The sequence below is a fragment of the Cucurbita moschata genome, unplaced genomic scaffold (assembly GCF_002738365.1).
Source record: "Cucurbita moschata cultivar Rifu unplaced genomic scaffold, Cmos_1.0 Cmo_Scf00018, whole genome shotgun sequence".
Lineage (NCBI taxonomy): Eukaryota > Viridiplantae > Streptophyta > Magnoliopsida > Cucurbitales > Cucurbitaceae > Cucurbita > Cucurbita moschata.
The window spans coordinates 2,325,401-2,353,298 of NW_019268534.1; the positions used below are offsets into that span (position 1 = coordinate 2,325,401).

The 27,898-nt window shown below is 36.7% G+C and overlaps 6 protein-coding genes across 8 annotated transcripts; 4 read left to right on the forward strand and 2 right to left on the reverse strand.

Annotated features, from left to right (window-relative positions):
• Window positions 1-1,296: 1,296 nt before the first annotated feature.
• Window positions 1,297-3,259, reverse strand: LOC111456469 (cytochrome P450 86B1-like). Its single transcript, XM_023098334.1, has 3 exons — window positions 2,433-3,259; window positions 1,843-2,323; window positions 1,297-1,770 (listed from the first exon to the last, which is right to left on the reverse strand). Exons 1-3 carry the CDS (start codon window positions 3,236-3,238, stop codon window positions 1,369-1,371), a joined length of 1,689 nt encoding a protein of 562 aa, XP_022954102.1. The 5' UTR covers window positions 3,239-3,259; the 3' UTR covers window positions 1,297-1,368.
• Window positions 3,260-6,964: 3,705 nt separating this feature from the next.
• On the forward strand, window positions 6,965-16,127 carry LOC111455919 (serine carboxypeptidase-like 34). 2 transcript variants are annotated; one of them, XM_023097568.1, is made up of 11 exons: window positions 6,965-7,400; window positions 8,902-9,012; window positions 9,115-9,210; window positions 9,441-9,533; window positions 9,605-9,693; window positions 9,775-10,077; window positions 10,167-10,303; window positions 10,819-10,911; window positions 10,991-11,096; window positions 11,491-11,662; window positions 16,112-16,127. In XM_023097568.1, exons 1-10 carry the CDS (start codon window positions 7,109-7,111, stop codon window positions 11,638-11,640), a joined length of 1,470 nt encoding a protein of 489 aa, XP_022953336.1. In that variant the 5' UTR covers window positions 6,965-7,108; the 3' UTR covers window positions 11,641-11,662; window positions 16,112-16,127. The 2 variants fall into 2 exon arrangements, with proteins under 2 accessions (XP_022953336.1, XP_022953337.1); XM_023097569.1 differs by lacking the exon at window positions 16,112-16,127 and having other exon boundaries at window positions 11,491-11,728.
• LOC111455918 (pheophytinase, chloroplastic) lies at window positions 12,698-17,457 on the forward strand. 2 transcript variants are annotated; one of them, XM_023097565.1, is made up of 6 exons: window positions 12,698-12,893; window positions 13,548-14,228; window positions 15,370-15,596; window positions 15,671-15,862; window positions 15,952-16,108; window positions 17,068-17,457. In XM_023097565.1, exons 2-6 carry the CDS (start codon window positions 13,563-13,565, stop codon window positions 17,299-17,301), a joined length of 1,476 nt encoding a protein of 491 aa, XP_022953333.1. In that variant the 5' UTR covers window positions 12,698-12,893; window positions 13,548-13,562; the 3' UTR covers window positions 17,302-17,457. The 2 variants fall into 2 exon arrangements, with proteins under 2 accessions (XP_022953333.1, XP_022953335.1); XM_023097567.1 differs by lacking the exon at window positions 12,698-12,893 and adding an exon at window positions 12,947-13,055.
• A 966-nt stretch (window positions 17,458-18,423) lies between these two features.
• On the reverse strand, window positions 18,424-19,244 carry LOC111455922 (lactoylglutathione lyase). Its single transcript, XM_023097572.1, has 2 exons — window positions 18,808-19,244; window positions 18,424-18,726 (listed from the first exon to the last, which is right to left on the reverse strand). Exons 1-2 carry the CDS (start codon window positions 19,171-19,173, stop codon window positions 18,484-18,486), a joined length of 609 nt encoding a protein of 202 aa, XP_022953340.1. The 5' UTR covers window positions 19,174-19,244; the 3' UTR covers window positions 18,424-18,483.
• Window positions 19,245-19,505: 261 nt separating this feature from the next.
• On the forward strand, window positions 19,506-23,034 carry LOC111455920 (methyltransferase-like protein 13). Its single transcript, XM_023097570.1, has 8 exons — window positions 19,506-19,827; window positions 20,372-20,485; window positions 20,832-20,900; window positions 21,016-21,035; window positions 21,117-21,169; window positions 21,270-21,300; window positions 21,382-21,463; window positions 22,678-23,034. Exons 1-8 carry the CDS (start codon window positions 19,644-19,646, stop codon window positions 22,881-22,883), a joined length of 759 nt encoding a protein of 252 aa, XP_022953338.1. The 5' UTR covers window positions 19,506-19,643; the 3' UTR covers window positions 22,884-23,034.
• A 2,604-nt stretch (window positions 23,035-25,638) lies between these two features.
• Window positions 25,639-27,683, forward strand: LOC111455916 (serine carboxypeptidase-like 40). Its single transcript, XM_023097563.1, has 6 exons — window positions 25,639-26,086; window positions 26,182-26,289; window positions 26,389-26,663; window positions 26,735-27,207; window positions 27,288-27,393; window positions 27,502-27,683. The coding sequence occupies exons 1-6, from the start codon at window positions 25,693-25,695 to the stop codon at window positions 27,667-27,669; spliced, it is 1,524 nt and encodes a 507-aa protein (XP_022953331.1). The 5' UTR covers window positions 25,639-25,692; the 3' UTR covers window positions 27,670-27,683.
• Window positions 27,684-27,898: the final 215 nt, after the last annotated feature.

Sequence of the window (27,898 nt, forward strand, 5' to 3'; positions counted from 1 at the left end):
TCATTTTCTTCCCAATTTTTCCTTCATCCTTCACAAAAACCCTAATCTTAGGATCTTCATCAGCATTCCTCTTCGAAAATATACAGAATCTCAATAAGCCCATCGACCTTCTGCAGAGATTTACCTTTGGAATCTGGGCGCCGCACTGGCATCTTCGCCAACCAAGTTGCCGCCACCCTTCTCGCCAAAATTGGCTCCTTCGCCCCAATGTGGCGACTCTTCCAGCTGCCCTTCTCGCCAAAATTGGCTCATTCGCCCAATGTGGCGACTCTTCCGGCTTCAACATTGTCTTTGTCCCTTGCTCTAGGGTTCCCCTTCTACTTCTTGGGGTTAGACATATTCTCACCAGAGCCAAGTCAGCATCGTCGCTAAACGACAATCCCTCTTCATGGGTTAGACATATTCTCACCGAAGCCAAGGCAGCATCGCCGCTGAGCGGCGATCTCTCTGCAGTTTTCGATGGCCAAGAAAGTGTTTCTCTACGCCTCCTCTGAACCAGGTTGTTAACATCTTCACGAAAAGTGTTTCTCAACCTCTTTGAATTTTTCAGATTCAAGCTTCACGTTCGTTTAAATCCGACGCTTAGCTTGCGGTGGGGTGTTAAGGATATTTAGTAATAAATTATAGTTTACCATATATATTATATTTGATATTTTATTATAAGGCAAATATCTAACATTTGCCTTATTACTATAGGTATCTTTCCATTTATTGTTATTTCCATTTATTACTATTTCCATATCCTTGTAATTTATTTGATTATAAATAAGATAACTTTCACACCATTTAGGTGTGGTGGATTCAGCAAACATTCACACTTTGTATAGCCTCAAAATAAAACTATTAAAGTCATTTGAGTCCTAACATTCATACTTTATGGTCATGTGCGAGGTCTCTGGTTCAAGTTTAGGATGGCCCAACTACGCCAAAGAAAATAATAAAAGAACAGAAGAAGTATCAGTTGTCTCGGGGGATATAATAGCTCAATTGACAGAGTTCTGCTCTTGCAATCGGTTGCAACAATTATGCTAGTTTGATATTTTCTTTATCGATGATAATTTATTATTTTATTACGAACATTTATCTGTTAGGTAATGCTAGAGCTTAATAAATATAAAATAAAGTTGAGGTAAATATGATATTTTATTTAATAAATGATATTTAAATTTAGGCTGAATTAATTTAATTAAGCTCTAAAACTCATAATTAATCAAAGCATATAATTCCAACCCCGAATTTTCCTTTTTTTTTTTTTTTTTACTATTTCACGAAAATAAATATTTTTCAGCCAATCTAAAAACAAAATAATAAAAAGAAATTATAATTATTTCAAATTATTAACACTCCCACTGAATTTCAGGGCTTCAGTCAATTTAGCTTCACGTATTTCCGAATCTGCCCCTCTTCTCGTTTGATCAAATTGACCTTCAAGCCGTCCTTCATGTAGAAAGTTAGGGCAAGCTTCGGCTCCACCGGATGCCCCTTCACCACCGCCACCCGGTACCGGCTGATGATCGAGGCGGCGACGTATTTCATTTGATAGTACGCGAAATCCCTTCCCAGACACAGCCGAGGACCGCCGTTGAAGGCGGTGAATCGATACGCTGATTCGCTCATGAACCGACCGTCTTTCATCCATCTCTCAGGTTTGAATTCGCGACAATCTTTCCCCCAAATCGCTTCCATTCTTCCCATCGCGTATATAGCGTAGATGATTTTTGTTCCTTTCTTCAGAATCGTTCCGTCTGGGAATACATCGTCCTCCACGACCTGAATCGGACAGGTAATTGATTAGGTTTCTGAAATCTTTCGAAATAGGAATGTGTATGAGTGATTAATTACCTCTTTGTGATCGACTGGAACTGATGGATATAATCTTAGGGCTTCGGAAATCGCCGCGTGCAAATACTCCATTTTCTTGATTTCCTCTGGTTTGAACACTAACGAATCAAATCGGAACTCTCTGGTTTTGGCCTCTTCTCGTTCGCCGACGATTCTGTAAATTTCTGCTAGAATTTTGTCCTCCACGTCGGGATTTCGATCGAGCAACCAGAAGAACCAACTCAATGCGACGGAAGACGTGTCTCTTCCGGCGAGTATGAAATTGACGCAAATATCTCTGAGAAACTTGTCGGAGAATGGCCGCCGTTGCTCGTCTCTTAGCCTCATAAATACGGTTAATAGGTCGGATCTTTGGTTCTCGGCTTGCGGTTGCGCCGTCGTGGAGAGTTCTCTCTTCCGTGTTTGAATCACGTCCTCTGCAAATTCGTCGACGGCTTGTATCGATTGCTTCAGCTTCTTCTCCACTCCCAAGTTCAGGTACCTGCTTAATGGTAAATTAATTAAGCAATTAGTTGTTAATTACTTCTAATTATAGAGTTTTTTCTTAACAGATTGTCTGAAACATGATTTGATTACACTATTGTAAATACCTCAAGATTTTCCATACGAACGTAGGTGTGATGAAGCGTAGAACAGTGACTTCAGTCGCATCCTCAAAGGCCTTAGCAAATGGAATCTCCGGCAAGCCGCCGCGCAAGCAGCCGGGATCCACCCCAAAGGCAATCATACACACATTGTCAAACGTCAATCTCAGAAGAACATCCTGCAGGTCCACCGCCGTCCTCCGTCCCAGGAAATCCTCCAACACTGTTTCCAACCTCGAGTGCACGAGCTCCACCAGCGACTCCACCGTCATCTGTCGGAACCTCGCCGAGTGAAACTCAATGCTGGCCACCTTCCTCTGTCGTTGCCACGTCTCATCGTCAGCCCCGAATATTCCATCACCGAGAAGGTCTCTCACCGTGTCGCGGAAGAATGGCCCTTTAGGGTAGGAAGGAAATTTGGTCTTGAGAAGGTGCTCCAAGTTTCGGGGATCAGCAGTGACTACACAATTGAGACTACTAAACCACGGGCCTCGAAATTGAAACGTACCCTTATGATGACGGAGGAGGTCAGTAATCCATTCGTAGAGATTCCCACGTGCTGCTGTGATCAGAGATGGTAACATTCCAACGATCGGCCAAACAGGCAAGCCATATCGTCGTTGTTGTCTAACGACATGGATGGCCAAGAACACGAAAAGAGCGAAAGAGATCTCCAAGATTTGGAAGTCAAGGAGCGGCCAGAGCCCAAAGTTTCCAGCGGAAACCAAAGCGGGCAGGGCGGAGGAGGAGGAGAGGTTGCCGGAATCCATCATAGGTTTGTGATGAAGGAATGGAATTGCATGGGAAAACATGGAGGAAGCTTTGATGGTAAAATGGTGAGGTTAAGTTATAATAGTCATGCAATATAAGGCAACCAAAAGCATGCAAAGATGGCTTTCTTGTTTGCCACTTTGTTTTGGGTTAATAAAATGGTTTCAATTTGGTGAGCTGAAAATGCTTAATTTTCTCTGTTGCTTTTGGGAGGAAGATGGCCTAAATAAGCTACTTTCCTTTTATAACTATGACCAACATTGTGACATTTCGATTAAAATTATAGTATTTTAGCGGGTTAAGCTTTATTCAAATAGTCGAATCCAGTTTATTTTAAGTGGGTTTTATTTACTGTCAACTTCTCCTTACTCGATAGTTATATGCTAGAAGCCGTTGTTGGTGTCTTTTTGCTTGCATCACATATAACATCAATTACAATCTCTCAAATTTTGCCTTCAAAGCCCCTGTGTTCTAAAACTTTCTACTTGAACCGAGACTCGAGCATATGTCGTTTGGCTGTAGATAACGCAAGAATGAATTGACTTAACTTACTTCTTGCTGGGAGGCGAGTGCCGTACAATCGTAAGCCCGGTGATAAATGACCGAAAATTATTCTTTTTTTTAATAATTTGGGTGGGAGTTTGTTGATTGGAAGTCATTGTTTGGGTACAATGTAATGTGTGTGGGGAAATTCTTTCTTTGGTTTTTGAGTGTCCACTTGGTTTGGAGGATGGAAGTGGGTGTGACTGATGACCTACTAATTAATTAATTAATTCCAAACTCTAATTTTTGTGGTTGATTTTTTATTTTTGGTTTATTTATTTACAAAATTTTGGTTCCTCGCTTTTAAATAATAAGAATATTAAATAGGTAAAAGTTTATAGTTTATTATTTGACACGTGGCACAATAATTTTACATGGATACGGTTTGCTAGAAGGGATTTTCCAATAAAAATAAATTAAAAAAATTAATCCATTTGAAAAATAATGGTTATTCTACGTACATTTGGAAAGGAAAAATAATTAAAAAAAAACCATATAATTATAGAGTTATTAATGATTTATTTTTGTTTTGGAGTTGTTTATTACCTTTTAAAAAATAAATATTTTTTTCCTTAAGATATGAGTGTTCATCTGACTTGATAACCTAACTAACTCAGATTACTTAACTCAATTAGTTAGGTTAAAAAAAAAAAAAAGATTTAGATTGAGTTGAATTTTTACAAATCTGAAAAAATGAAATTCTGATTCCGTGTTAACACTTTACAGCTGAACATATGGTTACAGTCCAACTCAATCTTATCTTACTCTTAAAAAGGTTGAGCGTTTATAATCAATATGAGTGATCGATGTATATTTGAATTTTATGAAATTTTAGTTATTAATTTAAAAGTACTGTGAATAACTATGATTTTTTTAATAATAAAAAAAAATTCAACCACCCAACTTGAAAATAGAAGGTTGAGTTGAGTTGGGTTGTAAACTCTATTCGAATTGTTCCGATCACCAATCCAACTAATTCAAAATTTCTGAATGCGTCTAAAAGATTTTTCCAACTCAACCCGACTACATTCTTAGTTGTAGATACCATTTGACAAGTGAAAGCTAGATGTAAAAATTAGATCATAAGTATCCAAACGATTACTTTTAAAAAATTTTAAAACTAAAAATAAAACAAATATAAAAGTCGAACAATCAAAATGGACATAACAAAAGTCGAAAACGAAAATTGAACCGGCTAAGAAGTTCAGAAACAAAAATTAAAACGAACCCACTATAAACATATTTTTAATCTTGTAAACTCAAATAACATTTAATTTTACATTTTCTAAACATAATTTTAAATTAAATGCATGTTTAAAATGATTTCAAAATAATTTTAATAATTTCAAAATTACTTATACATAATTTAAAATTAATTTCTAAATATAATATTTATTTTTCTACACTTCCGTAGAAGTCCAAAAAGTAATAATTTTTTTTTATTAAATTTAATAATGTGATATATAATATTCAATTTAAAATTTTGATGACTACAATGGATTTAACGGTTTCTATTACGTAAAAATAAAATAAATTATATGACATAAAAATATTATCCTTTCCATTAATTAAATATGTTTGTACAGTTGATCAGTCAATATCTCCCAAACATATTTTAAATAAAAAATATATATTAAATTCCTCCCAATTATTTGGGTATACGACACATTAAAAAAAACTTTTTAATTTTTTAAAATTCAACGGTAGTAAAATAAATTAAAATTTTATGAATTAATTATTTATACGACGATCAAAATATTTTAATCTTAATAAAATTTGTTTCGATTGAAAAAAATTTACAACCATAATAATTAAAATAAGTCTAATATATATATATATAATTTTAGAAAAATAAATGAATAAGTACTGATAAATGTGATAAAATTTAACGAATATTCTAAATTTTGTAGCCAATCAAAATATGCCACCTGTCACTACACAGAGTCCACAAAAAACATATCCCTTATTGGGGAAGATTCAACGGATTAAAGCAATAATATTATTGGTCAAAATTTTAATTTGACCATCGTTTTAAATAAATAATTATTTTTTTCGATAGGATAAATTAATAATCAAAATCTAAAATCTTTTATTTATTAATTTTTGGGAAAAATTAAAATTTTGAGTAAGTCTCACTCGCAATTATATATAAACATCGAAGTGTCAAATCTTTTATTTTAATCATGGGTTCGGGAAAATGAAAATTTGAGTAAGCCTGACTCATGCTTATATATAAATATCAACCGAGAAAAAAATTATCTAAAAAAAATTGTAATTTAATTTAATTTGTATTTTACTCGAACAATTGTATTTCTTATGATAAATTCATCTGTGATTTTAAATATTACATTTTTAATCTCTATATTCAAATATTATTTAACTAAAAAAGAATATAAATTCTTTAGCTAAAAATATAAATTTTAATTTATTTAAGATTAAAATTAAAGGAACGGAATTATATTTAAATTGAAATTAAAAAACAATTAAAAGCCAGCAGGGAGCACGTGTGCAATATTATTATTGGAATATAAATATATAATTTAGAGTCCTTAAAGATTTTCAACAGTTTCAGTTGCAAGCAAGCAAGAAAATAAATTGGATATTGAAAAAGAAAAATAGCACTTAAATATTTATGTTTTTTTAAAGGAAAAAAATACAAAATTACGATTATGCCCTCATTCAATAAATTTTTTATTATTTACTTTTAAAAGAATTAAAAAATAAATCTCAATCATGACAAAATGAAGAGAAAATGACGTGGCAAGTAATATTTGGACATTTGCTGCACGAAGAGATTCTTTTTCTTTAATTAAAATATATAGAAGTTAATATCTAATTATTAACAATTTTTTTTTTTTTTTTACTTTTTAAGATTTAATTAAATAATTAATTTCTACATTTTTTATTTTTATAAAATTCCACTTTTATTATATTCCAACTAATTTAAATATTAATTAATTTTCATTTTGTTCTTGAATTACTAGAATTTCTATAAAATAAAAAAATTAATCATTAGAGTCAATTTAACTGTAATAAACTTTATCGTCGAAGGTAAAATGACTAAAATACCCTTAAAGTATTTTTAAAAAATAAAAAAATAATAATAATCTGATTGGTGACATAGGAAGTCAACTGGATACACAAGAAAAAAAATAAATTAAAATAGAAATTAAAAAAATGGTACAAATTAGAAGGCCACTTTTACAGAATCTGCAGTCTCACGCATGGTTCTAAAAAGCCAATTCTCTTCTTTCTTCCTTTTCTCTCCCTATTTAAACCACACCGTTCACAAAGAAAAGGAGTCGAGGTGGAGGTTGGGGTCGAGGTCGGAGTTGGTGTCGGAGACCTAGACTGACTCTTAATTTCTCATGGAGTCTACGGCGATTACGTCTTTCTTTTCGTATCTTCTTCTTCTTGTTTTCTTTCTTCTTGGTTCGGTAGAAGGAAGTTTCGGTGCAAAATATGGAATCGGTCGAGAGGAACTAGCTCGACAAGAAGCGGACCGAGTCGTGGGGCTGCCGGGACAACCACAGGTGAAATTCAAGCAATATGCTGGGTATGTCACTGTCAATGAGAGTCATGGAAGAGCATTGTTTTATTGGTTCTTTGAAGCCATTGGTAACTCTCATCAAAAGCCTCTTCTTCTTTGGCTTAATGGAGGTACTACTAACCTAAAAAAACCTACATTTTTTAATTCCTTAATTTTAATTATTTGCATTTATTGTCGTGTTTTTTTGGTGTATTAATTCGAATTTCCTACGATTTTTAGTTATTAAAAAAAAGATAAAAAAAGTCAAAGGTCGTATTCACATAATTATATTTATTTTTTTAATGAAAAAAATAATTATATATAATAATTGACATAAAATGACAAGTTATTACTATATGCATTTAAAAAAAAAAAAAATCAGTAAATACAAAGTTTTTATATGGTCATGTAACAACCAATATTCGACAACGACCTTTCAACATTTTGAAGATTGGTTCCAATTTTATTTTATTTTTTAAAATTTTAGTTGTCATTTAATGATTGTTTTATAATAGGAAAATATCTGTACATTTAGTTTTAAATTTATATTATATCTAGTATATATGACACTCGAGTAAAAGAGAAATACATGAATGTGTAAGATGAACACGACTCCCATAATGGTATGATATTGTTCACTTTGAGCATAAGCTCTCGTGGCTTTGTTTTGGGCTTCCCAGAAGGTCTCGTACCAATACAGAGAGTATTCATTGATTATAAACCCATGATCATTCCTTAAATTAGTCAGGATTTTTATTCAACACCTCCCCTCGAACAAAGTACATCTCCCCTTAATCGAGGCTCGACTCCTTCTCTTTTGGAGTCTTAGTCATTTTTTTACTATGCCTTCGAGAAGCCTTAACTCCTTTCTTTTTTGGAGTCCTTTGTTCGATATTTGAGGATTCTATTGACTTGGCTAACTTTAGGGCATGACTGTAATACCATATTAAATGAACACGACTCTCCACAATGGTATGATATTGTCCACTTTGAGCATAAGCTCTCATAACTTTGCGTTGGGCTTCCCAGAAGGCCTCGTAGCAATAGAGAGAGTATTATTTTATTATAAACTCATGATCATTCTTTAAATTAGCCGGAACTTTCATTCAACAGAATGAACTGGGACCACATACGGATAAGATGCATTCTAAGAACATGATGGTTCAATCCTAGGAACCAATTATAGGTTGGGCTAGGGCTATTAGGTCATGGGTCAATAGTATAACTCGATAATAATATAATATTATATATTTCAAACATGAAATAATATGAAAGGACCTGTTTAAAAATGTCGAATATCGGGATATTTTTCGTACTAAAATTATTTTCGCCGTAAAAGTGGGGACGGAATAGAGGGTAAAAATGGAAAATTGGTTTAGAATTGCAGAAAGGTCCCTAGGGGGTCACTATTTTCTTTTTTAGGTTTGTATTTTAGCCTCTGTTTGACAGAGGTGCAGTTGGCAATGGCTTTTCCTAACAGATGGATATGGGAAAGAAGCATATTTAGATGATGGGGGAGAAAAATGTCTTTTTCAATGGGAATTTTACATTAATTTAATTTCTTTTATTTTTGCAGCTAAAATAATTAAAATAAAAATAATTTGATTAATGGTTGTTTAAAATGTTAATCAGGACCCGGATGCTCGTCAGTCGGGTACGGGGCAGCCGAGGAATTGGGTCCTTTCTTTCCTCAGAAAGGAGACGAACCGAAGCTCAAGTTCAACCCGCACACGTGGAATAGAGGTTATTTTATTTTTATTTTTAAAATAGCTTTTATTTTGTATTACTAAATAATAATTATTATTATTATTAAAATTATTTTAATATATTTTTTTATTGATTCAGTGGCCAACTTATTGTTCTTGGAATCACCCGTTGGAGTTGGATTCTCTTATACGAACACTAGCAAAGATATCAGTGAGCTCGGCGACACTGTCACAGGTATAAATTCAATTATTTATTTAACTTTAGTAAAATATGATTTTACTTCATATATTTTTATATTCTTTATTAAATTTTGTATTTAATCGTCTAACATTTTTAATTTTTAATTGCTATTAAAAATTAATTTTAAATGTTTAGGAATTTAAGAAATATTAATCTTATTAACCAAAGTTGCAAATTAAAGATAAACAAATAAATAAATGATTGTATTCTTTTTTTTTCTTAAGCCAAGGATTCTTACGCATTTCTAATCAACTGGCTCCGGCGATTCCCCCAATTCAAATCCCGTGAGTTTTACATCGCCGGCGAGAGCTACGCAGGTACAGGAAATTGATCACGAATTCGAATTCCTCTTTTTAAATTACTGTTCATCATCGTTCTTCTTCCTCAGGCCACTACGTTCCGCAACTTTCAGAGCTGATTTTCGAGGAGAACAAGAAAATCTCGAAGAAAAACCGCATAAACTTCAAAGGCTTCATGGTAGTTCATCTCGTTCTCGGTAAAATTGCTTAAAATTTCTCACTCGGTCTCCATTTTCTAATAGTGTACGTCGACTTGCAGATCGGAAACGCCTTGCTCGACGACGAAACCGATCAGCGCGGGATGATTGAGTACGCTTGGGATCACGCCGTAATCTCCGATCGATTGTACGGAGAAATTGTAAGAAACTGCAATTTCAGCAATACGGTTCCAACGAAGGCCTGCGACATTTCTCTGAGCAAGTATTTCGATGTGTACAATATCATCGACATGTACAGTTTGTACTCTCCGACTTGCGTTGAAACGAATTCGAGCCGCAGCAGCGGAAGGAGGAAGCAGCGATTCGCAATCAACGGCGTTGCGCCTCAGTTATTCGCCAAATATGTGAGTTCTGAACTTGATTTTACGCACTTTTTTGGTTCGGATCTGTTAAATCTGGAAATCGATTGCCGATTGGAGATGAATTTGTGCAGGAAGGATGGCATAAGAGGCCGATAGGATACGATCCTTGTTCGCCGGATTATACTGACAAATATCTGAACAGAGCGGACGTTCAGAAGGCTCTGCACGCCAATATCACCAACATTCCATATCCTTGGACTCATTGCAAGTATGGAAACCGTTTTCACTTTTTTTTATAGTATTGTTAGTGTCCTTCCAGTTAGATAAAAGATTACTCTACTTGTTGTTGTGATCTCATTTCTTAAATTAGCTGAGGTGGAACCTTCATCCAACACCTCCTCCCTTTAAATAAAGTATGTCTCCCTTAGATCGAGGTTGGTCTCTTTTCTTTTTGGAGACTTAGTCATTTTTTGATTATACCTTCGAAGCTCACAATGTTTTTGTTCGACATTTGAAGATTCTATTAACATGATTAAGTTTAGAGCATGACTCTGATACCATGTTAGATGAGCTCGACTCTCTACAATGATATAATATTGTCCACTTTGAGCATACGCTCTCGTAACTTTGCTTTGGGTTTTCCAAAAGGCCTCATACGAGGAAGATTCTTTCATTATAAACTCATGATTATTCTCTAAATTAGCAATGTTGGACTTTCATTCAACACTTCCCACTCTGACATTTAAATGTCGCTTATTCAACAATTTCTTGGTTTATTTGTAGCGATAACATCACATTTTGGAAGGATGCACCGTCTTCAATACTCCCCATAATCAAAAAGCTTGTGGATGGAGGCCTCCGCATATGGGTGTTTAGGTAAATCAAATCTTCAAAACCATTTGAAATTTCAATTAATCTTGATTCTAAATCATAATGATCAAGCGTTTAACGACAGTGGAGATACTGATGGAAGAATTCCGGTGACCTCAACTAGACTCACTTTGAATAAACTTGGTTTAAAGATTAAACAGGATTGGACTCCTTGGTACAGTCGTCAACAGGTACTTTCTTCTTTTAAAGTTATCAGATAATTATTAGACATGAAATTTACGACCGAACAAACTAAATTAACTCCTTTATCATTTAAAAATATAAAATTTTAAGAAATAACGTTGAAATATAAATTATTATTCACCTTATGATAAATTTTGATGCAGTATAAAATTTGTATAACTATACAATATATTATCTATTTTCTTATTTTCACAAAAAAAAAAAAGCATTATATTCAATAAAGTTTTTAATTGGTGTCGGAATACACTTAAAATATTAAAAAAAATGTTTTTTTAAAAATTTAAAATCCTTTAATTTGAAAACAATTTAAAAAAAAACATAATTTAATAGTTAAAAATTAGTTTGAATAATTGAGACACGTGTGATTTTTTTATTGGATAGGTTGGTGGGTGGACAATTGAGTACGAAGGGTTAACATTTGTAACAGTGAGAGGGGCTGGCCACGAGGTTCCAGCGTTTGCACCAAAGCGAGCCCTTCAGATGATTACTCATTTCGTGGCCAATCACAAGCTGCCAACTGTCCCTTTTTAGAAATTTATTTTCTTTTCCTTTTAGTTTAAACTTTAATCCACAAAATGCCGAGGGAGGGCAAATAAATTAAGCTGTTTTTTTTTTTAAATCTTCCTTCACAGTTAATTATCTTGTAAATTTGAAAATAAAAAAATTTATAATGTTATCAATATTTCTATTATATCGAATAAAAATTTGTTAGAATATAAAAAAAATACGGGACTATGAAATATTTACTTGTTAATTTAAATAATAATATTATTTTTATAAATGTATTTTAACGTTGACATTCTTTGAAACATCCATATTTTAATTTAAAAAATTTCAACTGAAAATAAGTAGATGAAAATAATGCATATTGATTGTGAGATCACATATCAGTCGGAAGAAAACACATTTTAAAACCATTAAGTTGATGGCGATTCACAACAGTCAAAGCGGCGGACAATACCTGCTAGCAGTAGACTTGACTTGTTATAAATGGTATTAGAGTCAGACATCGGGCGGTGCACTAGCAAGGACGTTACCCCTAAGGGAGGTGAACTATGAGATCCCACATCAGTTGGAGGAGAAACGAAACATTCATTCCAAGGGTGTAGAAACCTCTCCCACAACAGTTGGATAGGGAAACAAAACATTATTTATAAAGGTGTGGAAACCTCTCGTAACAGACGTGTTTAAAAACCGTGAAGCTAACGATGATACTTATAAGTCAAAATGGCAGAAAATATCTATAGAAATAAAATAAAATAAAAATAGTTAAATTATAAAAAAATTGGAATATTATTTATTTATTTTTCATTTTTATAAATATTTCAAAACTATCATTAAAATAGAAATTATTAGATTATTAAACGCTAATCTTAATTTTCATTTAAAATTTTAATAAATTGAATTATGTTTTCAATGAAAAATGAGAGATATTGTTAGAAACAAATATGAAATGTATTTATTAGAAAGAATTAGTCAAATAATTCCACCCAATTTCCATCAAACACAAAACCATTACGCAACGGAACGTTCGGGATCCGTCGCTATTCTCACCGAAGTCAAATTATTGAAAATATGATAAATAATTAATAATTTTCTGTTCTTGTCTGATTCTTTGGCAATCCCAAATACTAATTCGATAATCGAAGTTCCAATTATTTTCCTGGTCTGAGAGCAAGGCGAAGCGTCTAAGCATCAAATTCTTCTCACTCTTCGTTTCGCTGGAATCTCCCGGAAACTCGGAGAAGACTGTGACCCATGCCACTTCCCTCTCCTAACTAGAGGTATGAGCACACAAGTAACATTATCAATTCTTCAATTTAATCGATTTGTGTTCCTTTTCCGCTGATGGATCTGTTTTAGGTGCGATTAATTCTTCATTATTCTCTAGAATTTCTTGTAATTTTGCTCGGAATCTGTCGGCGAGTCGAATTTTCGCTAACACTGTAAGGAGTTCATCCTGTTGTTGAGTTTTGTTTCGTTTCGATCCTTCTGTTTCTGATAATCTTCTTGTTTTTTGGTTTCTATTCTGGAGATCTATGTTTTTTGTTTATCGAGGTTGTCAGATTTTGGATTAGGTTAGTAATGTTGAAAATGACTCACCATCTAAATACGTCGAAACAAATAACATATGCTTTTCAAGTAGAGGAATCTTGAACACTTATGCTTTTCAATTCTGTTTGTGTGAAACTAGCATACATCTTGTAAGTATTCATAGTGGAGAAAGCATAACCGATCTCTTATACTTCTCCTCAAGTTAAGCAATTACTAACGAATCTTGCTAATTAAAGACTAACCATTTTTCTAAATCAAAACAATTGTCCTAAATGATAAGTCAAGCTTATTCACTCACTTCATTCAAATTTGGGGAAGTTCATTCAACTGTTTGGGGAAGTTGTTGCTGAATCGGTGTTCTTTTCTTTGGCTAATCATTGCAGGACAACTTTGTAGACATGGAGGTTCTGTCTTGTAGCTCAGTCCCAAACATTAATGTTCTGTTCTTGAGGTCAAATTGTGCTGGAAAAACCTTGAATCCAAGTTTTATAAACCTATCTGGTTTAAGAAAACGTGAAATCTTGTGTGGTAGAATCAAAGCTAGAAGAAGATTTTCTCAACCAAAGATCCTATGTAGAAGCTATGGTGGCTATGTGGTTGATGGAGAAGGAAGTTCGGTAAGCATATCGGAGAGCGGCGGCGAGTCGGCGACGAAAGTTCAAATTCCTGGTTTGCCTGATGAATCCAATGGTGAATCCAGTGCTCAAATTAGTAGTTGTTTTTGGGAATGGAAACCAAAACTTAGTGTTCACTATGAAAAAGCTGGAACTGAAAATGTGAACTCTCCACCTGTGCTTTTTCTTCCTGGTTTTGGGGTTGGTTCCTTCCACTATGAGAAGCAACTTAAAGATTTGGGACGTGATTATAGGGTATGGGCCATAGATTTTCTTGGCCAGGGCATGTCATTACCAGTTGAAGATCCCACTTCATCTTCTAAGGAAGGAAATGAATCAAATGGGCAAGATTCTTCTTGGGGTTTTGGAGATGAGACTGAACCATGGGCATCTGAGCTTGTTTACTCTATTGATTTGTGGCAGGATCAAGTTCGCTATTTCATCGAACAGGTACCCAAAATAATCGTTGATTTTCGATAGAGATATTCATTTGACTTGGGGGTTAGATTCATGTAGCTGAGCCTATACCTGGTATATTGCAAACTTCATGTCAAAACCGTAACAACCCAGGCTCACCACTAGCCGATATTGTCCTCTTTCGGCTCAGCCTTTTTGACTTCTCCTAAGGTTTTTAAAATGAGTCTGTTAGGGATAGGTTTCCACACCTTTATAAAGAATGTTTCATTCTTCTCTCTAACCGATGTGGGATCTCATAATTCACCCTCTTTGGGGTCTAGCGTCCTTGCTGACACTCGTTCCCTTCCCCCACCAACGTGGGATCTCACAAAACAATCTAGTTACACTAGTTTTTACACTAATCTACAAGTCAAACAAGGGCTACTGAACATATTTTCAGGCTTTTGTGAGATCTCACATTGGTCGGAGAGGAGAACAAAGCATTCCTTATAAGGGTGTGAAAACCTCTCCCTAGTAGGTGCATTTCAAAACTGTGAGGCTGATGACAATATGTAATGAGCCAAAACGGACAATGTCTGCTAGTGATGGGCTTGGATTGTTACAAATGGTATCAGAGCCAGACTGGGTGGTGTGCCAGCAAGGATGCTGGGACCCCAAGGGGGTGAAGTGTGAGATCCCACGTTAGTTAGAGAGGAGAATGACATTCCTTATAAGGGTGTGGAAACCTCCCCCTAGTAGGTGCATTGCAAAACTGTGAGGCTGATGACAATATGTAACGAGCCAAAACGGACAATGTTTGCTAGTGGTGGACTTGGACTATTACAAATGGTATCAGAGTCGGACACCGGATGGTGTGCCAGCGAGGATGCTGGGACTCTAAGGGGGTGAATTGTGAGATCCCACATTGGTTAGAGAGGAGAATGAAGCATTCCTTATAAGGGTGTGGAAACCTCTCCCTAGTAGACGCGTTTTAAAACCGTGAGGCTGATGACAATATGTAATAAACCAAAGCGGACAATATCTACTAGCAGTGAGCTTGGACCGTTATATACATGCTACAGATTTTCCAACTTTAGGCTATACAAACTAATCCGTAAAAGAAGCATCTCTTCTCATTGTGACTGCTTAAAGCTGACATTGAAAATCATATTGATATCCCAAATGATCATTGCAGGTCATTGGTGAGCCAGTCTACATTGTGGGCAATTCCCTTGGAGGGTTTGTGGCATTATACTTTGCAGCCTGCAATCCTGAACTAGTAAAGGGTGTTACGTTGCTAAATGCAACACCATTCTGGGGATTCTTTCCTAATCCTATAAGATCACCAAGATTAGCCAAAATATTCCCTTGGAGTGGAAAGTTTCCATTACCAGACAGTGTGAGAAAGCTCACAAAATTCGTGTAAGTTCATTAATCATTCAATGAAGTGTTGAATATCTTTATATCTGTTCTCTTCACACTCCGTTCGATATCAGTTGGCAGAAAATAAGCGACCCCGAGAGCATCGGAGACATCCTCAGGCAAGTCTACGCAGATCACACGACGAATGTCGACGATGTGTTTTGTCGTATCGTGGAAACAACACAGCATCCAGCTGCAGCTGCATCGTTTGCATCAATTATGTTTGCTCCTCAGGGGAAGCTATCATTTTGGGAAGCTTTATCAAGGTGGAACATAATTTTGATATTAAGATTCAAATTCTTTACCTGTCCTGTTTTGGCTTAGATTTGTTTGTTTGTTTGTTTGTTTTGCTTAGATGCCATACGAATTCAGTGCCAGTTTGTCTGATATATGGAAAAGAAGACCCATGGGTGAAACCTGTTTGGGGGCTTCAGGTGAAAAGGCGAGTGCCTGAGGCTCCATATTATGAGATTAGCCCTGCTGGCCATTGTCCCCATGATGAAGTCCCTGAGGTATACTTCTTTCTTAAATGCATGTGAGAAGTTTACAGAAGAGAAATACAAAAAAACCGCAACCGAATCTGACCCGAGAAAGAAAACGCTTTAGGGAAAGGGCATTTGGTAACTAAAGAATGAGGATCGCCATTTCCTTGTATCTTCCTTTGTCGTTGTCGGTGGGTGTCCTTAACTCTAGGTTTATGTTCGGTCGAATTCATATTAAGAGTCCGAAAACTAAAATAGAGCTTTGTAACCGCCCAGGCCCAAGCCCACCAATTGCCAACCAATTGCCAGCAGATATTGTCATTCATGTGAAGACTCCGAAAACCAATATAGAACTTTGTAATAGCTCAAGCTCACCACTAGTCGATATTGTCTACTTTGGTCCGTTACATGTCGCTGTTAGCCTCACGGTTTAAAATGTATCTACTAGGGAGAGGTTTCCACACCCTTATACGGGAATGGAGGTTTCCACACCCTTATAAGGAATGCTTCATTTCCCCTTTAGTCAATGTAGGATCTCACAATCCACTCTCATCGCGGTCCAACGTCTTCACTAGCACACTGCCCAATGTCTGGTTTTGATATCATTCGTAACAGTCCAAGCCTACCACTAATAGATATTGTCCACTTTGGCTCATTAGGTATCGCCGTCAACCTCACAGTTTTAAAACGTGTATGTTAGAGAGGGTTTTTCACACCTTTATAAGGAACATTTCGTTCTCTTCTCCAATTGATGTAGGATCTTACAAGCATAGCTTGCTTATTCCTCGAGCGATCTCCAAACTAGTTAATATAAGATTCTTATGTTCGAGATATTCAGTCATCTATTAAACAGAACTGATCCAAAACAATGCCAAAGTTACTGACATAAGGCCTTGCTGATTTTTAATAAAAGAGACCTTTGGATGAATTTTTGTGGGTTTGGGAGATTTTAGTTTGAAGAACACTGAAAGTAGGGTTTGTTATAACAGGTTGTGAACTTCTTACTACGTGGGTGGATAAAGAACTTAGAGACAGAAGGCTCAGTGGCGTTGCCTCTGGTGGGGGAACCAGACAGCATTGGAGACGCCAACGTTGTGAAGGATTTGGAGTTTGCACGAGAAGGATCAAAGAAGTCGGTGTCTGTCCGATTGTATGGATCCACTTCTTCGGTTGTGGAACGGATGATAACCTCTTTATTCAAAACTGCAAGAGTCAAAGCCTAACAATTAGAAAGAATGTTTGTTTTCTTTAAGCTATGCCTTGCGTTGTAAGAAACCCAAAAGAAACTCCTTTTTTCCCATTTTGTACAGAACAACATGTAAGAAAGGGTTAGAAAAGAAAGGAAAAGAGATTGGCAATATGACTTCTTGAACAGAAAACAGCTACTAGTGTGGTTCACTCTTTTCTAGAATTGAGTTGAAAGAACCGAATGATGACCGGACGTGTAACACGAAAAACCTTTCGATTAAGATAGAGCTTCTTTTAAGAAGGATCGAGATGCCCTTTGTCTTAAAAGAAGGACGAAAAATACTTACCATAAATGAAACTCTTTCAAGTGAAAAAGAACCCCACAATGTTTTCTTCCTTCATCTCGTCCCTAGAGTTACCAAAATATTTGATTATGTGCACACTATTTTTTAGCTTAAAAGATCGAAATTTCTCGACCATCTTCTACCAATTTTAATGTATTAGAATAAAAAACACTCTAGAATTGAATCAAGACTCTATAAACTATTATAATATTAAGATTGATTAGAGAGAGAACCATTGGTAGTATATAACATGAAAAATATTTTGATAGAAGGACCGTGAATGTATGAACAAAAAAAAATTCATACTAAAATCAACCCAAATCAAGATTTTGTAGGCTATTATGAATCAAAATTGTATAAAAAGATTGTCGTAAACAATATATTACATGAAAAATCTTTCGATTTAGGACTGAACCGAATAGAATTTTAGAAGCTATTATAGCTATTATGATATTAAAATTCGAGATGAAATCGCGAACGATATATAACACAAAACCTTTCAATTCAAGATGATATATAATACAAAACCTTTGATTGGAGATGAGATCGTTCTCAATAAATTATTGAGAGTAGTCTAACAAAAACATTTGAAATAAAAGCAAAATTTTCAAGTTCAATTTTATCTCTCCGACTAAGATATTTAATTTTATTTAATAACCAGATAACTTATTAATTTTTTAAAATCCAAACGAAGAAATTTCAAAAAAACTTAGTTTTAGTTTACAAAATTTGATTAAAAATTCAAAGTAAAAAAAAAAAAAAAACATTGGCAAGAAAGTAGGAAGCATTTTAGATTTTGCAGGATAAGATTATGAATGAGAAAAACAGTAAAAAACTAATTCTCTCCATAATTCTATATCCAAAATGTCCAAACTATTTCTGTCCATTCGATTCCAATGGAGGGTTGTGGCGACCGGCCGGAAGCCTGATCCTGCCGGATGAACCCGCCGGAACCACCTTCAGATTCTCGCAGTTGCAGATCTCGATCATGAATCCGTCAGGATCGTTGAAGAAAAGCTGTTCGATCAATTCTCCATTCTCCTCGTCCAACGTTCTCCTCATGTATTTCACTCCCAATTCCTTCAATCTCTCCTCCATGGCTTCCATATCTTCGCACTGCCACACTTCAATGTCAAGAAACAAAAATCTAAAATGTATTCAAACTTTTCTTCGCGATTTTTTAATTCAGAAACTGACCTGAAACGAGATGTGGTTGTCCAACGGATCCAGATGGTCCTTATCGCCTTGACGAACTCCATTATCTTCGTCCTCGGATTGCATCAAGTGAATCCCAACGCCGTAGTTGAATAACCAAGCGCCTTCGAAATCGAAGCTCTGCGGCCTCTCGATCAGGACAAACCCTAGGACCTTGGTGTAGAAATCGACGGAATCCTTGACGCTTCTGCACACTCTGGAGACGTGATTGAGCGCCATCAGTGGAAGTGGATGCTCTTCCTCCTTTCTTGTACTCTCTCTCTCGGTAATTTCTTCGGATTCTCCGTCGTTGTTTTCTTGGACTTCATTGATGACGGTGGCCTTCCGATCTGCGATCTCTTTTTCCATGTGTAGCGGCGTTGAACAGAAGCGAAGGAGTGGAGAAGAGCGTTGACGGTGGTTGGTTTAAAAGGGGAAAGAATGGCGGCGGCTAGGGCACACGTGGGGAAGGAAGGAGAGTGCCAACTGCCATGGAAGAAGAAGGAGCTGTACGTGGAAGTTCATGCGGAGAAGACGTACGGCTCATTGCTTTGCTTTGATTTTATGGAGAAATAATATTTTAAATAATTACTTTGGTTTGAATTACCTCTCGACTTCTAAGCTCACGCGCATTTCTCTACGCGCACTCACCACGCGCTCTCGATCCCATCCGGACCAGAGTTCAGCCGACTTCCCCGTTCCTCTCTCTCTATAACCCAACCAAAGGTTTTTTTACCAGTTCACCGGAACCACCAAACAACCGCCGCCGGCGTATTCAAGCTCTCATCGTCTTCTTGCCGCTGTGAAATTTTCCGGCGGAGGCGGCCGTAGGTGAAGAGATGAACAGGGACGCGTCGAGCTGCAACACCTACGACTACGGCGATGCTGTCTACTGGGACGCTCGTTACCAGCAGGAGGCTGATTCTTTTGATTGGTACCAGCGTTATGCTGCTCTTCGTCCCTTCGTTCGTAAGTTCATCAGCACTTCCGCCTCCGTACTTATGGTCGGCTGTGGTAATGCTGGTAACTCCCTTCTCCTTTCTGCCATTTTCCAGTTTCATTTTCTTTTGAGATTAGAATAGTTCTCGTGGAGGTATTGGAAGTTGAAATCGGAACGGATCTTCGATGCATTCAAATTTTGGTGGATTTTAAGTTCATCACATTGAGCGATTTAGGCGGTTTAGCGTACGAGAAAATTGAATCTCGGAGCTATCTTGGAATTTTGCTACTGAGAATTCATAGTCAGGAATGAACTTGAACACTTGGGTTTAGTATTCAATTGTTTTGGTGTTAATCCGGTCCGATTCTCACGGAAATTGGCTCTGAGAGAATCATTCTTGAACTGAAGTAGCTTAGTGTTTGGATAAATCAACTTATTTGAGAGATGAAAGCATGAACAGTGTCATATTTTGTTTGATGATTAATCTGCAGATTGGAAACGATACCCTGAAGAAATTGACAACTGATGCAGTGTAGTAAAGAGCTTTGGCACATTAAATATGACCCAATTGTTGTCTGCTTCTTCATAAAACATTGATTTTAACCGTTGCATCTTTTGTACTTGTAGTCATGTCAGAGGATATGGTCAATGATGGATATGAAGACATAATGAATGTTGACATTTCTTCGGTGGCAGTCGACATAATGAGAAGAAAACATCAGTTCATCCCCCAGTTGAAATGTATCCTCTGAAGCTTGCAACTTAGTTAAATTATCATAAATGGTTTATTTTGATTTCAGAATAGCCCTCAAGTTGTTTATGTTGACAGAATTCTTCTTGCAGCTTAGTTAAATTACCATAAATGGTTTGTTTTGGTTTCAGAGTAGCCCTCAAGTTGTTTGTGTTGACAGAATTCTTATTATGGCCATTATTATTGATAAGTTTGTTGAATTGAATCATAAATACTCGGGTATGGTTAAAGTGTAGGAGAGACGGTCCTCTCAAATGGTTGTCGTGGTCGTTGTATTCCCGTTTTTTAGCTAAATTATGTTTTTCTCCTACGAGTTCCCTTGACAAATCTGTATAGACATGGAAATGGATGTCCGAGACATGAGCTTTTTCCCAGACGAGAAATTCGATGCTGTCGTTGATAAAGGTATGAGTTCTTAATCTTCATTTTACACACCATCAAAGTTCCCAGTCTTTAATACTGAAGTTTGCTCTATGTGTTGATCTTTCAATGCCTCGTGGCCTCGTGGTTCTTGATATAGGGACACTTGATGCATTGATGGTATGTGAGCTTTCCATATTTCTAATGCATGTTATTCACTATTTTTTCCCGCGTTCTAATTCGTTAATTGCGTGTACATAGTGTGGCACTGATGCTTCAATTAGTGCAGCTAAAATGCTGGGAGAAGTGAGTAGGTTGTGGACTTTATGAACTTCATAACATCGATCGACTAGCGTAGATTCTGGTCTTTCGGTTTTACATTTCTCCACTAATTTTTGGCTGTTAATTCTATAGGCTTCTTAAACCTGGAGGAGTCTATTTACTGGTAACCATCTTTTATCTCTCATGAGGCTTTGCTTTTTAATGTTCTGTTTGCAGTAAAATAATCAAAATTGGTCGTTTACAGATCACATATGGGGACCCGAAAGCTAGGATGCCCTATTTGATGCGACCTTCGTACAATTGGAAGATAGCGTTGTTTATAATCCGTGAGTTCTTTATCATCCTCTCACCGAACTGATCCTTCTTATTTTCGGGTCTCTAATTGATACAGGTCTTCTTTGGATGTTTATTTGCTTCCTGGTTTTTTTTCAGACCATATCTATGCTGAAAAACAAATTTTTTTTTTTTTGAAACCTCAGTCAACTTCTGAAGATAGAAGTCTAATATTAGATTTACAAGAACTCACTCCTGTTGAAAGCTCTGAACATGAATTATGAATGTTATTACTCAACGTAGGGCCTTCTTTTTCAAGTTGGAAACTAATTGATTGATACGATCTCTTTGCTTACCTTTGAATTTGTAACAGCCCAAGTTCACTTCTAGCAGATATTGTCCTCTTTGGGTTTTTCTTTTCGGGCTTCCGCTCAAGGTTTTAAAATGCGTATGCTAGGAAAAGGTTTCCATATCCTTATAAAGAATGCTTCATTCTACTCTCCCAAATTGATGTGGGATCTCACAGAATCTCTTGTACCTGCCCCACTACTCTCTAGGACCTTCCCTCCCCCCAACACACACACAAGAAAAAATGAAACAAAACTCTTTAACATATGTAAATTCAAGCCATATTGCTATTACGTGTAACGGGTGTGCCGTTGCTTTCTCGAGGCTGTGTTTTCACAGCCGAGAAAACTAGATCATTTATAGACTGACTAGATAGAAGGGCATACTTCTTCGAAGTGGTATTTATTGGAAGAAAGGATGCTACTGTTCCCTGGTTAGCTTTCCCAGCGGGTGAGCTGGAAAATTGGCTCCCTTGCTATGTGATTGGGGCTCTTGGATGCGCTCCTTTCATGGATGGCATTATGTTCTTTTGGACTATTACCAGTTATGTTGAAACCAAAACATCACATTCATTTTGCTTCTATTTCTTTCATTCATTCCTGGTAATATACGTAACAAGATAGTTTTATCTTATTATATGTTAAGGATTGTTAGGAGAGAGTCCCACATCGACTAATTAAGGGGTTGATCATGAGTTTATAAGTAAGAAATATATGTCTATTAGTTGAGGCCTTTTGGAGAAACCAAAAGCAAAGTCATGAGAACTTAGTTTTAAAGTGGACAATATCATACCATTGTAGAGGTTTGTGGTTCCTAACACTCTACGTCATTTGACGTACTTTTCTTAGTCCCTTGTTTTCAGTTCTATGGAATTTGGACATATAGATCCTTCTCAGTTGTCATTCTTTACTTTGTACAGCAAGGCCAGGATTCCAAAGGCCGGAAGGTTGTAACACACCAGAGAAACCATATCTAGAGCCAGTGCCTCTGACCGACAACGGCTTGCTGTTGCCGAGTTTTGTCATAGAAGACCCAGATTCTCACTTCATATACGTGTGTCAAAAGATGGACGACTCGGATCTTAATAACATAGCCCCGTATCCATTGAGCGCAGATGTGTTATAGGAACAAAGAAGGTACCTTACAATACCTTTTATCATTTGCATCCATCCTATTTTACAAGCTTGAATATGCATTGTTGTTGTAAAACGATGTTCCTTGAAAAGAAGGAGAATTAATAGACATAAAACAACATTAAAACTAATACATAGAGGGGCTTCTTGCATGCAATTGGGTGGCTATTCAACCAATGCCTAATCGATTATGATTATGCATTGGCCATGTTCTTTGTGCCATGTTTCTTGGGTGGGTGTGCTTGTTTGAGCACCTCAAACAGGTAAACTTGGGCCACACGTAAACGTTATTGAGCATTTGAACAATAGGGGTGCTGTTTTGATGGGATCTTTTGATGCTATTCCCACTTTTTTGGATGTGTTCGTCTATTTTCCCTCTATTTTTCTTCCTCGTTCAGCGTGTGGAATAGCCGAGAGCGGACCTTTTTGGATATATAATCCAAGTCGAGAGTGGAGTTACGGAAACAGCCGTCTGATAGAAAACAACTTTCACGTTCGATTCAAAGAGCACTTTTTTCATTGATCATTCCTCGTTCCCTTTTGTGTGAATTCCACGGCGGCAAATTCTCAACTTGTGGGGTCATATCTATTCTCTCTCTCGAGCCCCGAAGAAAAACCCCCTACCCTTTGGACTCCATATCTCTTTTGACGATATACGAAAGTTAAAGATGATACATGTCTATAGATCATTACAACTAGATTTAGGATTAGCTTTATATATTCGATACGATAAATGAGATAAATGACATTGTGCCATACGATAAAAATTTCTTAATTTCAATTTTATTTTCAAAGTGGGGATAAATGTGTATTATTTATCATTTTTTCGCTCGTAAATATAGGAATTAGATAGATTTCCAATACATAATTAAACTTAATTGAATTTTGAGGGGAAAAAAAAACTTCATAAAATCTTCACTTCAATGCTTAGGAATGTCTGAAAACATCAAGCAATCGGCTTCTTCCGTCGAGAACCTCCGAGAATCTCTCATCCACCTCCTTCCCCAATCTCTCCACCGCCTTCTCCAACCTCCCCAATCTCCTCCTCATCTCTTCCGCCGCCTCGCCGCTACCGATGATCTCCGCCGCCGCACTGTTCACCTCCCGGACCTCCTCCGGCACACTCCCCTTCCTTGAAACCACCGCCAAGATCACAGAATCCAATGCCTTAAACGCCGGAATCGCCACACCGGCAGCTAGTTTTCTCATCTCCAAATACGCCGTCGAATCTCCCTCACAACCAGAAAGCACAACCCCACAAATCCAATACCCAATTCCCTCCATTGTTGCCAAAGCTTTCTCGACCGCCCACTCCTTCCCGGAGCCACCCTTCTTCTGATCTCCCACAGTTCCTCCGATCACCAATCTTTCAAAACCCTTCATCGGAACAATCGGTTCCAGACGAGAAACCGCCATTGAAGGGGAGCTCTGAATTAAGCTCAACGCATAAGAAACAGAAACCCGAGATTCCCCCAATTGGGATAAAGAAAAACTGATGGAATTTAGAAGATCAAGCAAATTGAGACTATAATTCAAATACCCATCAACCAAATGGGCGCCCCATTTTCCAACGGGGTGCTCCAAATTAAAAACCAATTTCGCAAACGCCTGATGGAGGATCGGCAGAGCCTGAAGAAGCTGAAGAAGCCAAGAAAACGACAACAGTTCCAAATCGGAACTCGACAATAAAAATTGATTCAAGCAAGACGACACATCGTCCTCCATAGCTTGAAGACAAGAAACGGAGGAAGAAGCTTTACATCCATGGCGGCCATGGCGATCGTGGAGCTTGGAACAGAGCTTATTGAAGGTTTGAAGCAAAAGGAGCATCTTAAGAGAGCTGGAATTTGCAGAACCCAGAAGGGCGCTTGCTGTTTTAAGCTTCAACAATGGCGGGGTGTTGAGTTTCAGAGCTTTTATAGAAGGCGGCCAGAGGAAGAGGAAGACGAAGAGGAAGCTTCAATGGCGAAATCCGCGTTCTCTCTGGCTTAAAGCCCAAGACAGTAAGAAAATATTTGACCATTTTGTTTTGTTTTTTTAATTAAAATTTTAAATAATATTGCTTACGTGTCATTCTCTACTTTCTACAAATAATTTAAATATTCGAAATTCAAATAAATATTTTATAAAAACTTATTAATAATTTATTTATTTATTTTAAAAAACATAAATAGTCCTTATTTTTGTATCACTAAAAAAAATCAATTACCTATTAAAATTTTATAACAATTTAATAATAATTATATAAATATTCACCGACTCCGTCGTTCTTATATTATAATAAGAGAGATAATTACGATAATAATAATAAAATTTTGTATTAATATTTTTTTTAAGTTGAAGATTCAATTTTTCTAACAAAATAATGAATTATAATATTAATTGATAGAAATATAATTAAATTAGTTTAGGTAAGTCGATTGAGATAATTATTATAATAATAATAAAATTTTGTGTTATAATACGGTAAGATATTTATAAAATATATTTCTTAAAGGAGAAGATTTAATTCTGTGATAAAATTAATAATTTTAATTTTAATTAGTGGAGATATAATTAAATTAGTTTAGGTGAGACATGGCGCAACGTGATTGGCAGTGACATAACAAATTAATTGGTTATTTTCAGTTTTGGGTATTTTTATCAAACCCTACGTTCAAGGTCTTCAAACCGTTCTTCAAGCTTCTCTATCCATTTTGGTCATTTGCTTAACTAAAAATTGTACGAGTATAGGGATTGTTCCCTTATTTAACTCCTCTCTTTTCCATTCCGATTTCATCAGAGAGTACGGGCGATCTTCAATGACAGCCGGACATTCGATTCTCCTCTGTTTCTTCGTCTTCTTCCTTGCGATTCAAATCGCCGCCAAGAATCAGAAGGAAGCTCTTGACGCTCTCTACAAGGCCAAGTTCTTCAGGAACTCAGACGCCGCCGATTCCTCCGAGTTTTTCTTCCGCAACGAAGCGGCGGATCAAAACACCGAGGTTTTGCCGACGGTCGAGATTCACGATCAGGCCGGACGGAAACAGCAGGACAAAATCGAACGGCTGCCAGGACAACCGCCTAGGGTTGAGTTATCGCAGTACGGCGGCTACGTGACGGTGAACAAAACCGCCGGCCGTGCTTTCTATTACTACTTCGTTGAATCTCCTCAAAACAAGACCTCGTTGCCGCTTCTTCTATGGCTCAACGGAGGTACGCCGGCGACCTGGATTTAAGTGATTTTTTTTTAAATATTATTTTAAAAGTAAAATCAGATTACACGTGTTGATAAATGATTGGCTGCGTAGGGCCTGGGTGTTCGTCTCTTGCTTTTGGAGCCATGGCTGAACTCGGTCCCTTCCGCCCTCGTAGCGATGGCAAAACCCTCTTCCACAACAGATTCTCATGGATTCACGGTGCTAATTGTTTAAACATTTATAGAATTTCATAGTTAAATTATTAATTGTGCCTCCAAATTTTTATATTTGTTTGAAAATTTTATCTATACTTGCTAGTTGCGAATGTGTTGTTTTTGGAATCACCCGCCGGAGTGGGATTCTCGTACTCCAATACTACATCTGATTACCAAAACAATGGAGACAAGAATACGGCAATCGACAACTATGCTTTTTTGGTGAATTGGTTGGAGAGGTTCCCAGAGTATAAGGATCGAGATTTCTATATCTCTGGTGAGAGTTACGCAGGTCATTACGTCCCTCAGCTAGCTCACGTCCTTCTCTCACATAATAAGAAGGCTGGAAAGACGATCGTCAACCTCAAGGGTATTATTGTAAGTATACCTCTTTCTCTCTCCGATGGGAACATTAATTTGGACTTGTATTTTCTTATTTGTTATTTTAGATTGGAAATGCAGTGATCAATGACGAGACGGATGAAATTGGAAGGTATGATTTCTTCGCATCCCATGCACTAATTGCCGACCAAACTGCCAACGACATAAAGAAGTACTGTGACTTCTCACCAAACGTGATGGAACAGAACTCGCAGTGCATAGCGTTGTCGAATATAGCTTACTCCAACATGAGAATGATTGATGTTTACAACATCTACTATCCACTATGTTTGAACAGTAGCCTAACACATCTGCCAAAGAAAGCGTCAGTGATGAACTACGATCCTTGCAGTAATTCCTACACAAATGCGTACTTGAACCAGGCAGAGGTTCAATGGGCAATGCATGCCAACGTGACAAAGCTTACGCACGATTGGGAGCCTTGTAGTGATGTCATAAACGGGTGGTCCGATAGTCCTTCCACTGTTATTCCTCTACTCCAAGAGTTCATGGACAATGGATTAAGAGTCTGGGTTTTTAGGTAATTTAATAATAATTCATACTTATTGAGAAAATGATAATAATTATCAGTATTATAATTAACTACAATATTGGTTTTAGTGGTGACACGGATGGGAGAGTACCCATTACTTCCACCAAAGACTCTATTGCCTCAATGAAACTTCCGGTGAAGAAATCTTGGTACCCCTGGTCTGTTAATAATGAAGTAGGTTCTTGTACCTCTATTTTCCTATTAAAATAAACGAGTATTTAATCTAACCTCACCTAGCTCGTTCTAATTAATCCCGATTTCGATTTTGACATGAATTTGTAGGTTGGAGGGTACGCGGAAGTGTATGAAGGCGAGTTGACATTGGCGACGGTGAGAGGAGCGGGTCATGAAGTGCCAAGCTTCCAACCAAGAAGAGCCCTTGCACTTATCACACACTTCCTTCAAGGGACTCGTCTCCCAACCGCTACTCCTCCATCTCAATCTTTGTAACATTTTTTCCATCTAATACTAATACTTATAATGGAGAACGTGTTCCTCTTACATTCCTGCTTGAATGTTTGCAAAAATAAAGTGAAAATTTCATAGATACGAAAAATGAAAAAGAGAATATAAATGAGGACAAGAAGGCTTCGAGTACCCATACCGTGGGTATCTCTAGTTATAAACAATCTCAACTCGACCCAGCCCAACAAAAACGCTTATACTTATACTACAAATT

Excerpts from the sequence above, each read along its gene's own strand:
- LOC111455922 (XM_023097572.1), bottom strand. The coding sequence starts at position 19,173 with ATGGAAAAAGAGATCGCAGATCGGAAGGCCACCGTCATCAATGAAGTC. Across the intron at positions 18,727-18,807 it reads ACAACCACATCTCGTTTCAG|TGCGAAGATATGGAAGCCAT; the intron begins GTCAGTTTCTGA and ends GAAGTGTGGCAG.
- LOC111455916 (XM_023097563.1), top strand. The coding sequence starts at position 25,693 with ATGACAGCCGGACATTCGATTCTCCTCTGTTTCTTCGTCTTCTTCCTT. Across the intron at positions 26,087-26,181 it reads TCTTCTATGGCTCAACGGAG|GGCCTGGGTGTTCGTCTCTT; the intron begins GTACGCCGGCGA and ends TTGGCTGCGTAG. Across the intron at positions 27,394-27,501 it reads CCTGGTCTGTTAATAATGAA|GTTGGAGGGTACGCGGAAGT; the intron begins GTAGGTTCTTGT and ends ATGAATTTGTAG.
- LOC111455919 (XM_023097568.1), top strand. The coding sequence starts at position 7,109 with ATGGAGTCTACGGCGATTACGTCTTTCTTTTCGTATCTTCTTCTTCTT. Across the intron at positions 9,013-9,114 it reads CCCGCACACGTGGAATAGAG|TGGCCAACTTATTGTTCTTG; the intron begins GTTATTTTATTT and ends TTATTGATTCAG. Across the intron at positions 10,304-10,818 it reads TATCCTTGGACTCATTGCAA|CGATAACATCACATTTTGGA; the intron begins GTATGGAAACCG and ends GTTTATTTGTAG.
- LOC111456469 (XM_023098334.1), bottom strand. The coding sequence starts at position 3,238 with ATGTTTTCCCATGCAATTCCATTCCTTCATCACAAACCTATGATGGAT. Across the intron at positions 2,324-2,432 it reads TTCGTATGGAAAATCTTGAG|GTACCTGAACTTGGGAGTGG; the intron begins GTATTTACAATA and ends ACCATTAAGCAG. Across the intron at positions 1,771-1,842 it reads TTCCAGTCGATCACAAAGAG|GTCGTGGAGGACGATGTATT; the intron begins GTAATTAATCAC and ends TGTCCGATTCAG.
- LOC111455920 (XM_023097570.1), top strand. The coding sequence starts at position 19,644 with ATGAACAGGGACGCGTCGAGCTGCAACACCTACGACTACGGCGATGCT. Across the intron at positions 20,901-21,015 it reads CGATGCTGTCGTTGATAAAG|GGACACTTGATGCATTGATG; the intron begins GTATGAGTTCTT and ends TTCTTGATATAG. Across the intron at positions 21,301-21,381 it reads CTGGAGGAGTCTATTTACTG|ATCACATATGGGGACCCGAA; the intron begins GTAACCATCTTT and ends GGTCGTTTACAG.
- LOC111455918 (XM_023097565.1), top strand. The coding sequence starts at position 13,563 with ATGGAGGTTCTGTCTTGTAGCTCAGTCCCAAACATTAATGTTCTGTTC. Across the intron at positions 15,863-15,951 it reads TTTTGGGAAGCTTTATCAAG|ATGCCATACGAATTCAGTGC; the intron begins GTGGAACATAAT and ends TGTTTTGCTTAG. Across the intron at positions 16,109-17,067 it reads CCCATGATGAAGTCCCTGAG|GTTGTGAACTTCTTACTACG; the intron begins GTATACTTCTTT and ends TTGTTATAACAG.